This window comes from Zophobas morio, unplaced genomic scaffold (genome assembly GCF_036711695.1).
Source record: "Zophobas morio isolate AGI-343-1 ecotype UQ-CSIRO unplaced genomic scaffold, CSIRO_AGI_Zmor_V1 ptg000030l, whole genome shotgun sequence".
Classification (NCBI taxonomy): Eukaryota; Metazoa; Arthropoda; class Insecta; order Coleoptera; family Tenebrionidae; genus Zophobas; species Zophobas morio.
In genome coordinates, this window is record NW_026972135.1 from 14,927,975 (window position 1) to 14,941,963 (window position 13,989).

The window sequence follows — 13,989 nt, forward strand, 5'->3', positions numbered from 1 at the left end:
TGTAGTCCAAAATTATCTCTTCTGCAGAAAATTCATTATAGATTTTTGTAAGATTTGGAACTATTCCATAAACATCTTTGCTTACTGTTGACGTGGAAGTTCCCGCTGAAGTTGCCTTTAGAGCTGAAAATTGGCATTTATAAACTCCGTTGTCAAGTTGCCGTTGATAGTAACTTTGATGTTCAACTTTTGCCGTATTTAATGGGGTTGTAGAAGAAAAGTGGAGGATTTAATTTACCATTTTAGACATGTTTTAAGTTTCTTGTTGTCAAAATAAGTCTACACATACTAAGAAAAAAGGCAAAATGTAGTCCCGCCCACCCGCCCTATCTTAATTGTGATCATTTTTTTTTTATTCGTCGTGAGCCAAGGGGACGGAGCTTAACTGCAAAATCCTTATTTTTATACGAAAAATTAAAAACATGTTTTTGAGTATCGTCTTGTTCAAAGAATACTATGTATATTAAAAAAAAATTAGGTTCCACCCATACCTGCCCCGATCTCAATTCTCAATTGTGATGAATTTTTCATTCGTTGTCAGATCGAGGGGCGGGGCTTAATTGCAAGATCCATATTTATCTACAAGAATTTACCATTTTAAACATGTTTTAAGTTTCTTGTTCTGAAAAGATGACTACGAATATTAAGAAAAGATACAAAACATAAGCCCCGCCTACCCGACCTATCTCAATTGAGATGATTTTTTTTTAATCGTCGAGAGCCAAAGGAGCGGAATTTAAATGCAAAATTCTTATTATTTTTCTACAAGAAATTACCATAAGATATTTTTTGAGTATCGTGTTATTCAAAGAATACTATGTATATTAAGAAAAAATTAAAGCCAAAGCTTAAGCTCCACCCATACCTGCCCTGATCTAAATAGTAATGAAGTTTTCATTCGTTGGCAGACCTATGGGCGTGTTTTAAGTTTCTAAGAATAAAAAAATCATCACAATTGAGATGGGGTGGGTGGGTGGGGTTTATATTTTGCTTTTTTTTCTTAATATACATAGTATTCTTTGAACAACACAATACTCAAAAAATATGATAGGCGGAGCCTAATTACAAAATCCAAATTTTCTTACAAAAATTTACTATTTTAAACGTGTTTTAAGTTTCTATGAATAAAAAAAATCATTTATATTTTGCCTTTTTTTCTTAATTTACATTGTATTCTCTAAACAACACGATACTTAAAAATATATTTTTAATTTCTTGTAAAGAAATAAGTATTTTGCAGTTAAGCTTAGTCCCCTGGGTTCGCGGCGAAAAAAAAAATCATCAGAATTGAGATAGAGCGGGTGGGCGTGTGGGCGGGCTTACATTTTCCCTTTTGGTTTTAATGTGTGTAGACTTCTTTTCACAACATGAAACTTTAAAAATGTTTAAAATAGAAAATTTGTATAAGGAAATAACGATTTTGCAATAGCCATATTTTCTTGCAAAAACCATTTTAACCATGTTTTAAAGTTTTTTGTTATGAAAAGATGGCTATGTATATTAAGAAAAAAAAAAGGCAAAATACAAACCCCACCCACCTCCCCTATCTCAATTCTAATAATTTTTTTATTCGTCGTAAGCCGAGGTGTAAAATCCTTATTTTTCTACAACAAATTACCATGTGAGATATGTTCTTAAGTAATCATGTTATACAAAGAAAATTATAAATGTATTAATTAAAAAAGAAAACCGAAAGAGAAGTCTCAACTCATCTCAACAAGTGAATTTTTCATTTGTTGTCAGACCGAGGGGCGGAGCGTAATTGCAAAATCCATATTTCCCTATATAAATTGACCATTTTAAACATGTTCTAAGTTTCTTATTGTGAAAAGATGACTACACATATTAGGAAAAAAAGCAAAATGTAAGCTTATGACTGCTTCGTTGTCCTGTCATTTCGTATTTTGACTTCAAGATACAATAATAATTACAGTTATGTGTTTTGTTTCATATTAATTTTAAATTTATTTTGCACTCTTATATCTGTGTATTTTTTTCCTATAATCCTCACGTTGGCATCATATTTTTAGTTTTGGTTTTCTAAGTTCTTCATTCCATATTTCCAAGATTTGTTGGGTTTTTTTAATTTGTTTAATTTTCTGTACATATCATCAGGCCATCTACAAAAGCACGTTCCATTACGTATTTTGCTTCTGTGCTCTATCCTACATAGACTTTTTAACTTTTATTTTCACCATCTTCGTCATTATTCTTAATTTACACATTTGGAAAATCGTAATTATATTAAATAATGCTGGGCTCAACATTGTGTATTATGATGTGAGAGTTGTGTATTCGTTATTTATTCATTATTATTAACCGACGTGAATCTGAAAATTAAAGTTGCGGCCAGTCGGAGTGAATATACGCAGACCCTACTAATGTACGATATTTGCATATTTGTAGTTTATGAACCCGCCTTGATTTTAATCACCAATTACTTCACAAAAATGGTTGTGCGTAAGACACAAGCACGAGTTCAAACGCTATCCTGGTTGACATTGTTTTCTAAGACACTAAATTTGTTTGAATGTTTGACTTCAGGTGTGAAGAAACTTTTGTTTAAATCATTTTGGACCAATTTTTACTTCCTGGGCGTAAACTACAGTACCTACGAAAAAAGTGGCCTCCCGTTTCCGTCTGTCTGCCTGTTTTTATTAAATAGATAATCCGAAACTACTGGAGCAATTATTATTGTCAAATTTTGTGTCTATATTAGGAATATCATGTAAATAGGAAAACGCTAACCCAAATTTGGCCGAGGATCCCCACCACCTATACGATAACGTCATCTATAAAATTTAAAATAGTATTTTGTTTTTTACAATTAGTTGTTTATTGTTACGTTATTATTATTAAGAAAAAAGGCAGATTGATAAATATAATTATTGATATGTTATTAAATTCGTTAATTACGCTGTCAGTCTCGTCGTGCACAGTATATATATATATAAAGTGCATCTTTCTTAAAAGTGGCCATAGGGATTCCCATGTTAAATTTTATACCCCATGTTAACTTATGTTTAAGCAGAGGTGGTTGGTGTTAGGGGGTACAAGGGCACGTGCCTCCCCCTCCCCCCAAAATTACAACGTCTATAAACACACTGGAAATAACAAAATAGTAATTTTCAATATTTAAAAAAATATCCGGAAATTTGTGTCATAATTATCAAAACTAATTTTTTTATCTCGATCCACTTGTTTAAAATGTATCAAAACTTACATCCACTTACATCTAAAGATGTCTCTTGGATATATGATATGTTATTTCTGATGAAATTTTGATAAAAGCCGGGAACAGAGAGCGAATCATGGCTGATTAAGACATTTTGTTTACTGCCATGGAAACCTCACGTCCTAGCCGCCTGATTCACCTGGACTACGGTCACGTTCCGACAGAGCTCGGCAGGATTGAGTTACTATCGCGGGTTTTAATTTTCATTATGCGCGAACACGTATGATAAATATTCTTGGATAATCTTCTCGGTAATACAAACATTCGGAAACAACTACACACCGCTTATATTAATAATATTCGGGCACATACCGTAAGGGTCGGCAAAAATCGCCATAATATTACGCCGATTGATAATGTGCATAAAATTTTGTGGAGTGTTCGAATTTGCTTTACGTGGACATGACGAGGTCTGATTGATTTTATGGCTGAATTGGACTTTATCAGATCATTTGAAAGAAGCAACGGTTTTTAAATGAACACCTAAAACTGTCCAAAATGAACTTTTAGATGCCATCAACGTAAAATTTTGACCGAAGGCAAAAAGATATGTGGAAAAATCCTTTTTTATTTTTATTGAATGTATTTTTATTTTTATATTTATTTCCGTCACACAATTTCGTCTATTAATTGGTAATGACAACCTGTTTTATATCTTCATATTTAACTCATCAATCAAATTGTATCCCCCCATTTCAAAAGGTCACGAGCCGCCACTGTGTTTAAGTAAAGATTCAGAGTTGAAATTTTTACTGGATGCAATTTAGGTCATCTTTTATCGATTTTATTAAGGGTTATGATTTAAATTAAAGGATATTTCTTCAAAACAATTAAAATATATGTATATTTTTGTCGGTAATATTGTTATTAGGCAGCAATGCAAAAACAAACATTTACCTGGCGTTTCTAAAATGCGATTACTCGTTCGATTACTAGTTTTTAGTGACCGAAATTCATCATGCCGCAGTACACAATTAAGGAAAAAGTGGAAATGGTCATTGATTGATTAAATTCTTGTGGACAATAGAGAAATTGCGCAAAGTTTTGTACCACATTGCTCCATACCGACAAGAGCACGATTTAAGGTTTAATGATTAAATTAAAATTATGCCGTGAAAACTTACGAGTTAAAATGATAAGTCATGATAAGTCAAAACCGTCATGATGTATCAAAATTTTTTAATCAAAATGAACAATTTAATGCAAAAAGTGGTAGTGAAAGTTAAAGTAGAACCCTAAGGGCCGGTTGCATAAACGCAAATCAAATTTAATCTCTGATTAACTCCATAGTAACGATTGTTATTATCATAGTTACAATTGTTCTTAATCAGAGATTAAATTTGATTTGCGTTTATGCAACCGGCCCTAAGGCTATTTTCACCTCAAAAATCATCTCTGGGTTTTTACCCTAACAAAAGTTAACAAGGGGTGTCAAATTTAACATGGAAATCCCTATGGCCAGTTTTAGAAAAGATGCACTGCATAACTGACGTATACGTATATCTGTTAGTTATAGATATATGCATACTGTGGTTTTGCTAAGCTACATTTATGTTCAAATCGGTAATAATCTTTAATTTCCCGGTGTCGGCATCTAAACCACTCGATTTCTATTTTGATTTGAATAGGCAACCAACAATTTACGTCATTGAAAGGTCGCGTTATCTGTCGCTACTTAGAACATAACCTTACAGAATGCTCAAACTATTTTAATTAAAGTGTAAATATGTGGCCTTTTTTAATAAGAACTCTAAGACATTACGCACCTGTCATTACATTGCCCTTTGCGGCGCTGATAGGTATCATAGGTTATAATTTAGAAAACATTTTATCAGATAAGTACACACCGTATAATGGTATGTTACAGTCTTAAAACCTGACTTAATATAGTTTCTAAAAGTGTCTTTTTTAGAGTCAATTAAAGAGTCACGAAGTGATAGGTTAATCACTAGTGAGAGCCTGGATTCAGCCGCAAATGTGGAAAAGCTTCGCTACAAAGCTAATGTGTTGGGTACCAATGTGTCACCTTCATTAGAAAAATAAATTTAACAGCTATGTGCCTGTGATGCTGTAATTTTGATTAGTTGTAATAAATTTGTTACTTAAATAAATGTATAGATATTTATATCTAATCAAATTTTAGGCACGTAAGGTATTGTAAACCAAGCTTTAAAAGTGGCAACAATGTGTGGGAGAATTATTCGTTAAAAAAACGAATAGTTATAACAAGTTTACAAGTTAAATTTTCTTAAATTAATTGAAAGCACAAGATAGCATTTTCCACAGGCCAAATTTTTTTATTAGGGAAAAATTGTGCATTTCTTATTTTCTTTTGACAGAATTTTCATAAATATGTGATGTACTGAATATTAAAAACTCGGTAACAGATAATAATGTATTATAAATTTAAAGCTGCTTTTTATTACCTTATTGCAGTAGAAATCAATGATGTGAACAACATTACCTTAGTCAGAGAAACTCCAATACATTGTGTGTTCTGATGATTTCTGCTTTGCTTAATATACATAAGTAGCTACTACGTTTTTCAGAATGTTTGTATCAAAGAAGCTGCTCTTACTGTATCTAATTTCATTTTGAAAAAGAAAAAACATCCGGATACTCATTCTACACTAAGACAATGTATCGGAAGTATGCAACCAATGTTACATCAAAAAGTTTAAAAATAGTACTGTTGTTGCTATTACCAGTGATGAACAACATTAATAACATACTATTATAACATACTATTATTTATTACTGGCAATGGCAATGTTCACAGACAAAATAAAATGTACAAACATGTTAGAAACTGCCCAAAAAAAACTTGAGCTGGTATCAGATAACGTTGTAAAAATGTTAGAGCTTCTGAAACATGGGAAAACGCGCTAAAAACAACAGAAACAAAACACTATTCTAAAGTTCTAAAGTAATAATAACTAACATATTGAGATGGCAAGCAGAGACGTTTGTCATGTGCATGTGGGGACAAGATATCTTGTAAACGAACTTTACCACACAAAAAATTGCCATACTGTCTAAATATTTAGTGAAATAATAATAAACTATGAACAGTGTTGGGAACAGATACTTTTAAAAATATCTAGATACAGATATAGATATATGGAAGATGAAAGTATCTAGATACAGATTGTTTTCGATTTTTTCGAAATGTATCTAGATACAGATACAAGAAAACAGATACTTTTTGAAGCTTTGGCGAATAAAATAACTGAAAACATGTTTATATATTTTTTATGTATTGTTTAATGAATTTTTTAAAATTAACAACATTTCGAACGTATTGGCACCTAAATTATTTCTTCTTGGTGTCAGAATTTGGTTTCCGCTACTAAACACCCGTTCCACAGGTGCAGAAGAAGGGATTGTGGTATTAAATTTAAAGAATAAACATTTTATTGTAGCACAGTTATTCAAGACTGAAAAATCTTTTTTTTTTCCTGTAAGTAAGCCATCGCTTCGCTCTTTGATGTGTCACAAATTGTGCAATATTTATTACGTACGCTTAAAAAGATTTTTTTTTTGTTTTTATTCCCATACTACAGTGTCCAAATTGTGTTTGAGTATATCTAATAATTATCTCCAGCATTAAAATTAATATTTCAAATGAATACTGGAAATTATTATTCTGTGCCGAAGGTCTGTTGTTGGCAACCTGTTATAAATTATTATTCTTCAATATCAGCTTACGATGTTTTTATGACCATGTCCGGTAATCGTCTATCCCGGTGCGGCAGGTATATACATTTTAGGAAGAATTGCTGGTTCCGTTTAAGGCAAAATAAGTACAATTTCTTAGAAAGGTATTTAAACCCCTTATAGGATCAAAGGCTGCCTGGCAGGCCGGAATCACCAGAGTGCAACTTTAAATTTTCAGATTTTTGTTGAAACTCATTTTATTTTAATCTCGTTTCACGATTTCTCAGAATATATCACGATAAATTATTTTACCGAGGGTTGTAAAAATATTAATTTTATTGCCCAAGATTTACACTTAACATAATCGGCACATTCTAGGGCAAAACGGACCTGCCAAGCCCGCTTCGCGTTAGGTCCAACGATGAAAAAGTGAAGAAATGACACATGTGGCAACAGGAAAAGATGATACATTTGTCTGAAAAATAACGGTATAAAACTGTAACAAATATGCGATTTATGCGAGAGAACTGTATGTATTGAGCATTCGATTAGTCGATTACAGAACTAATTTGTGCTAATTGAAAAAATTAATCATTATGTAACACGCAATTATTATTTTCTAAAAATAATAACATACCTTAAACAAATATTTTTACTATTAAAATTACTCTTATTTAATAACACAAATACAACCAGCGGGCCTACCGGACCCGGGTCGCTCAGGTACACAGACAAAATGCATTGCCCCGATAATCATAAAACGCAGTGAATAGTGAATTGTGGTTTATGGTTTTTAAAATACCATCTTACCATGGCTCAGATTTATTACCCCTCAGGATTATATTTAAAGATGTATAAGTACTGAAGGCTATAATGTAGGAAATTATGGTATTTAAAATATGAAAATTTCCGTGACAGAACACTATTAGTGGACCTCTTACCTCTATTTTTGTTTATGTGACCAAAATCACCAACATGAAGTTTCAAAAATTAGTACTAGTATAATTCAACTAATAACTACTGAAAAAAAAGTGAAATAAAAAAATATATCTGTATCTGCGCCATTAATTTTGTATCTAGATACAGATATTGTGTGCTTAAATTCGATTTTATCTAGATACAGATACTAGATACCCAAAAATATATCTAGATACTTTATTTAGATACAAGTATCTAGATACTGCCCAACACTGGCTAACACAAGAAAAAGGGTGAGCAAAGAACAGGAGGACATAAGTATTGAGAAGGAGTAAAAAGCTAGAAGAAGAACCCCGACAAAAACAGATGAAAGAAATACATTGACAGAAATGATGAAGGAAGCATTATGTAAGAGAAATAAAACAAGACTAGAAAAAGTATCAAGAGAAAAAAAATCGAATAAAAATAAGCAATTAAAAGAAGAGAATAAAGGCATGAGAACTTAGGAAAAGATAGAGTAAGATACTGTGGAGTAAGAGCATTCTTAACTGGACTGGAAATACAAACAAACAACAAAGAAAAATTAAGAAGTGCAGCATAAACCTTGATGATACACTAATAGAAGTACAATTGTCGAGATTAAAGATGCGATAAAAATAGAACCGACAATATACAAGGTTGAACTACAAAATATGCAGAAGAAATGCAAGATAATGCTAAAAAAAAACATACACAAATTTACGAGGGAAGTAACTCGTAAAAATGAAAAATCAATACATAATAATTATTTTCTAATAAAAAAAAGAACGTGGACAATGATAAAATATATGAAAGTCATAAGAGAAACGGAAATAAAAAAGATATAGAATGAAACAGAAAATAAATAGTTACAAACTTAAAGAAATAAAATTTGACAAAATACCAAGAGATGCTAAATTCAAAATCAAAGAAATCAAGAGGACTTGAAATAAAAGAAAAGTGGAACCAACTGAAAAATAGCATACTGAATGCAGCAAAAATTACAAACAAAAAGATAAAAAGAACAAAATGGTGGCCCATAGGAATAAAACAAATAATAATTATTATATATATATTTTTTTTTTAATATAAAAAAAAAAGATTATGAGGCATACTTAGAAAATGCAAAAAGTCGAGAAAATAATAAAGGAAACGAGTATAAATAAGACTGTTAACTCAACAAAGTATTGTATTTAACAAATTATTCTTTCTTATACTTCCGTATAGCTACTTCCACTGTGATAAATGCTAGTTGAAGACCTCCTAATGTGATACATGCGTTTAATATAAATAATAGTGATATTTTAAAAGCTGTGAGTAAATTTAAGTGGAGTAATGTATCAGGTCCTGACAATCTACCTGCCTTTTTGACTGTGGATTGCATTAGTTGTTTATCATCATTTTTGTGTTATATTTTAAATCTTATTCTTAATATTAGATTGGTCTGATGTTCTGGAAAGCAATAATCCGTGTATTGCTTGGGGTATAGTCCATTCATTGTTAACTAATGCAGTTAAAAGTAAGACATTTATGGTCCACCAAAAAATCAACACTCGAAACCTTGGATAACTTCCAAATTAATCCAACGTACAAAACAGAAACAAAAATTGTGGAAAAGATTCAAAAGATCTGGGACGTCTCTAATATTGAAGCAACAAAACCAAAGTATGAGAACAAATTAATAGAGTTACTCGTAGGTCAAAAAGCTGTTTATAGGTATGTTCGTCAAAAGCTATCGTCTGCAATATCAATCCCAGTAGTCAAAAAAGATGATGGTTTGCTTTGTGAAAGCCACTTATTCCGAATACCCAGCATGGGTTTTTACCAGACAGATCAGTGATTACATGCCTTTTGTACTGTTTGAATAGATGGACATCACATGTCGATGCTTCTGATCCTGTAGTTGTTGTATATCTGGATTTCGAGAAGGCATTTGATTGAGTTCCTCACAGACGTCTTTTGGACAAACTTGATCAAAATTGACTTGAGGAAAATTACTGAATTGGATTGGCGCTTTCTTGTCAAATAGAACCTTTTCTGTGAAAGTCGGAAATTATTGGTCTACAGAGTGTCATGTTCTCTCAGGAGTTCCGCAAGGATCCGTTCTTGAACCTCTGTTAGTCACTTTATATGTATCAGATCTCAGTTTCATAATCCAGTCCAAGTATGTTTTCTATGCCGACGATTGGGAAATATTCGCTAGATCATTTGGGAATCACAGTAACATCCAGAACGATCTGGGGATTATAATAATAATAATAATTTTATTATCCAACAGACGAAGGTCCAAAAGGATAAATATAAACTCACAAATTAATTACTAACACTAAATACAGTTAAAAAAAACATAACTATGACTTAATCACACCTATACAAGCAACACGAAAAGACTTAATACTAAGTAGAAGTAACAAAAATATCTACAATTGGTGCTACATCATTATAGCAGCGACACATGTTGTTCAATGTCGAAAAATAATGTTGGTTGGTCCTACTACAATTTATCATGAAAGTGCCTGAATACCGACAATTTAATCGTGGAACATGAAAATTTATTTGACTAAGTAAGTTTTTTCTAACAGTGTACCCATGTATTAATTTAAATAAAAAGTAAATGTTGGCGAACGTCCTTCGACAGCAAATTAAAATCATTTAATAACATTTTGTTAGGGAATGATCGTGGAGGATAAGTACGATGCTTTACATAATATAAGTATTTGCAGAATCTACGTTGTATGCGTTCGATTGCCATAATATGGATGCTATAGTACGGGTCCCACACTACAGAAGCATATTCTAATTTTGATCTGACATATGCGAAATATAACGTTAGCAAAGCATCTACATTTGTAAAACTACTTGTGTTTCTAAAAATAAATCCTAACATTTTTATAGCGTGTCCACAAATATATTGAATGTGAGGAACAAATGACAAGTGATGATCCAGTATAACACCCAGGTCTTTTATTTGGCTAACTCGCTCCATTTGAATATCATTCAATGTATAATTAAAATTAATATTGCTCATTAATCTAGAAAATGTTATTGTTTTGCATTTATTCTCATTTATCTTAGTTTGTTTAGCGTGCACAATTTACTAAAGTTGTTTAAATCACTCTGTAATAAACGACAATCCTCTATGCTAGACACGTATTTTGCGATTTTTAAATCATCGGCATAAACAAAAATTGGACATTTAAATTGTGCTAATATATCATTAAAATATATTAAAAATAACATGGGTCTTAGGTTAGACCCCTGTGTTACACCACTAGGAGTATCATATGCATCCGAACAGTAGCCACAAAACTCCACATGCTGGATACGATTAGTTAATAGCGATTTAAAAAGTTTAACTAGATTATCACATACATCAGCAGAACTTAATTTGTTTAACAAAATAAAATTTGTTTAACAAAATAGAATGGTTAACAACATCGAATGCTTTACAAAGGTCTGTGTAAACCACGTCCACTTGCATTCGAGATTCTAAAGCATTCGATACAAATTGAACAAATTCGCAGAGATTTGTGGTAGTCGATTTACGTTGTACAAAACCATGTTGATTAATATTAATTTGACTAGACATATGACTATACAAGTTTTTGGCCAGTACAGATTCAAATGACTTAACAAAGTTACATATTATTGCGATGGGCCTGTAATTTTCGATATTATTTCTTTGTCCAGATTTGAAGACAGGAATCACTTTTGCACTCTTCCAGACGTTGGGAAATGTAGCTTTGCGGATAATCAAATTGTATATAAAGTACAATGGCCCAATAAGACATGTGACACAATCTTTTACAAAAATTTACTTTTAATTTGCTTTTAACTTTTTGATGGCACATAAAATATCACATTTGTTTATCACAAAATTATGAAGAACGGTAGAAATATTACAGTTGCTATCATAGTTAGAGATGTTATCACAGACAGTATCACTAACAAATACAGAACTGAAATATGCTCCAAAGCTATTAACAATTTCCTGAGACGAAGTTACGTCATTACCTTTATAGGCCATAACTCCAGGTACACTTGAGCAGTTCTTTTTTACATTAATATACGTCCATAGATTTTTCGGATTTGTTTTAATTTCGTGTTCAGCCTTAGTGATAAAATTTCTGTAGGTCGTATTAATATCTATTTTAATTTGTTTCCTTAGTGTGTTAACTCGAGCTAAATCTCTTGAGAACTGGAATTTTTTATAACGTTGCCATATTCGATGTTTTAGTTTAATCTGTTCTATTATTTTTGACGAGTACCAAGCTGGATATGATGAAGAAGTTATTGAACACTTCCAGACAGAAGCGTCCAGTAAAATATATAGTTCTCTATAGAAATATTCAACTGCCTCATTAACATCATTTACAGTTAAGAGCAAGGACCAATCCTTTGTAGCTAATTTATTATACAACTCCAGATAATTACCTTTGCGGAAATTATATTTAGTTTTACTTTCCAGACTTCAAAATTTTTCCTCTTTTTCCACTAATGGTAAATTAATATTAATATCTAGCGCCGGATGATGAGCATCTTCAGGAACTAACGCAGTGACAGGTCGAGAGACTGAACAAATTAAATCATTAGAAGTCAGGACCAGATCTAAAATACGGGAATTGAAGTTTAAAATGTAATTACTTTGCCTTAGATCGTTTATGTTTAAAAATTCACTTAATGGAACACAGGAATTTGTTAACTGTCGCAACGAAACATTAGTACCCATCTGTTTGGAATAGTGTGGAATATTGAAGTCACCTAATATAAGACTATATTTGGATAAACAACAACTGGATTCTATATAGTCAAATATTTCATCGTAACATTAAGATGATAACGTCGGTGGAATGTATAGGTTAATTATATTAAATTTGACTGTTTCACTAATTGATATCTGTGTTGCGATCAGATCTACTTCCGAAATTGGAGATGTTAGAGGCAATGTTTTTGATGTAAACGAGGATTTAACAGCTAGCAATACTCCTCTTCCTCTTCCTTTACCATTAGATCTGTATACATTATAATCAGAGTTGAAATATTCCCTACTTAAAACGTCTTGGCTTAACCAGGTTTGCACAAATATTTGTCTACACGGAAAATTTGTAAAATCTATATTTAAAACTACCATTTGTGACAGCATAATAAATGGTAATCTCTGCTCTTTGTTACAATAATAATAATAATAATTTTAATTCTTGTAGCAGAAGACCACGACTAACTAGATCCGCGGGGTTTCTTCGCTCTTGGCATGTCGCCAGTCTGTGATGTCAGAAAGTTCCTAAATTTCGAATAAGCGATTAGCCACGAAAGTTTACCACGTGTCGTGTGGGCTATTTTTAGCCTGGCATATGCGACTTTCAAATCGGACCACATGTATTATTGTGTAATATTTACATTTAACGCCTTTATGATGGTCCAAATGACCTTTGATACCAGTAATGCACTGGATAAGTCCAACCTTGTGTTTTTAACGTTGCAATGTGCAATTTTGATCAAAATAAACGCACAGAGTAATTGTTCCGTTTGTCGTACGTACGTACGTATATGACGGCTCCGTACCCTTTCATACTGCCATCACAAAACCCGTGTACCTAATTCAAACCCGATTACCTCGTTCAAGTCGGAAGTTCGTCTAGGAGTATGCAATTTTTGAAGGTATGACAACTCGTTAATAAACTCACTCCACGGAGAGTAAATGTCTTTAACGCCCGCAACTGTAATATCAATTTTGCTTTTAACATTTCGGCCCCGATCAGACCCTTATGGATCGAATAAGTATTTGTGCAATAGTTGATAAAATATTTCGTGTAGTCACTTTTAGGATCACATATAGTAAACCCAGGGTTTTGTCAATTCGCTATCATCCAATTTTATAAAGCAGTTTTGACTATCATGGGTGGTTAGGAGTGCGACCGGTGTGTTTGATATTGCCTCTATTGCCTTAAGGGCTTTGCTCTGTAAACATGATTTCAAGTAGTGGAATTTATTACACTGGTCTAATTTATCATTATTGTGAATCACTGATATACATTGATTAGAAAACATCAACCACTCTTTATAGGACCCGCAAACGTCGGTAAATTATACACCGGTAGTTTGATAGTCAACTAAATGGGTTTTTACTTGCCCTTCGTTCATTTTGTTGGTTGATAAGATTG

General features: G+C 32.2%; 1 protein-coding gene across 2 annotated transcripts; it reads left to right on the top strand.

Annotated features, from left to right (window-relative positions):
• Positions 1 to 4,891: 4,891 nt before the first annotated feature.
• On the top strand, positions 4,892 to 5,515 carry LOC135138712 (small integral membrane protein 12-A). 2 transcript variants are annotated; one of them, XM_064068696.1, is made up of 3 exons: positions 4,892 to 5,091; positions 5,148 to 5,321; positions 5,379 to 5,515. In XM_064068696.1, exons 1-2 carry the CDS (start codon positions 4,962 to 4,964, stop codon positions 5,276 to 5,278), a joined length of 261 nt encoding a protein of 86 aa, XP_063924766.1. In that variant the 5' UTR covers positions 4,892 to 4,961; the 3' UTR covers positions 5,279 to 5,321; positions 5,379 to 5,515. The 2 variants fall into 2 exon arrangements, with proteins under 2 accessions (XP_063924766.1, XP_063924767.1); XM_064068697.1 differs by lacking the exon at positions 5,379 to 5,515 and having other exon boundaries at positions 5,148 to 5,346.
• The last annotated feature ends 8,474 nt before the right edge of the window (positions 5,516 to 13,989 follow it).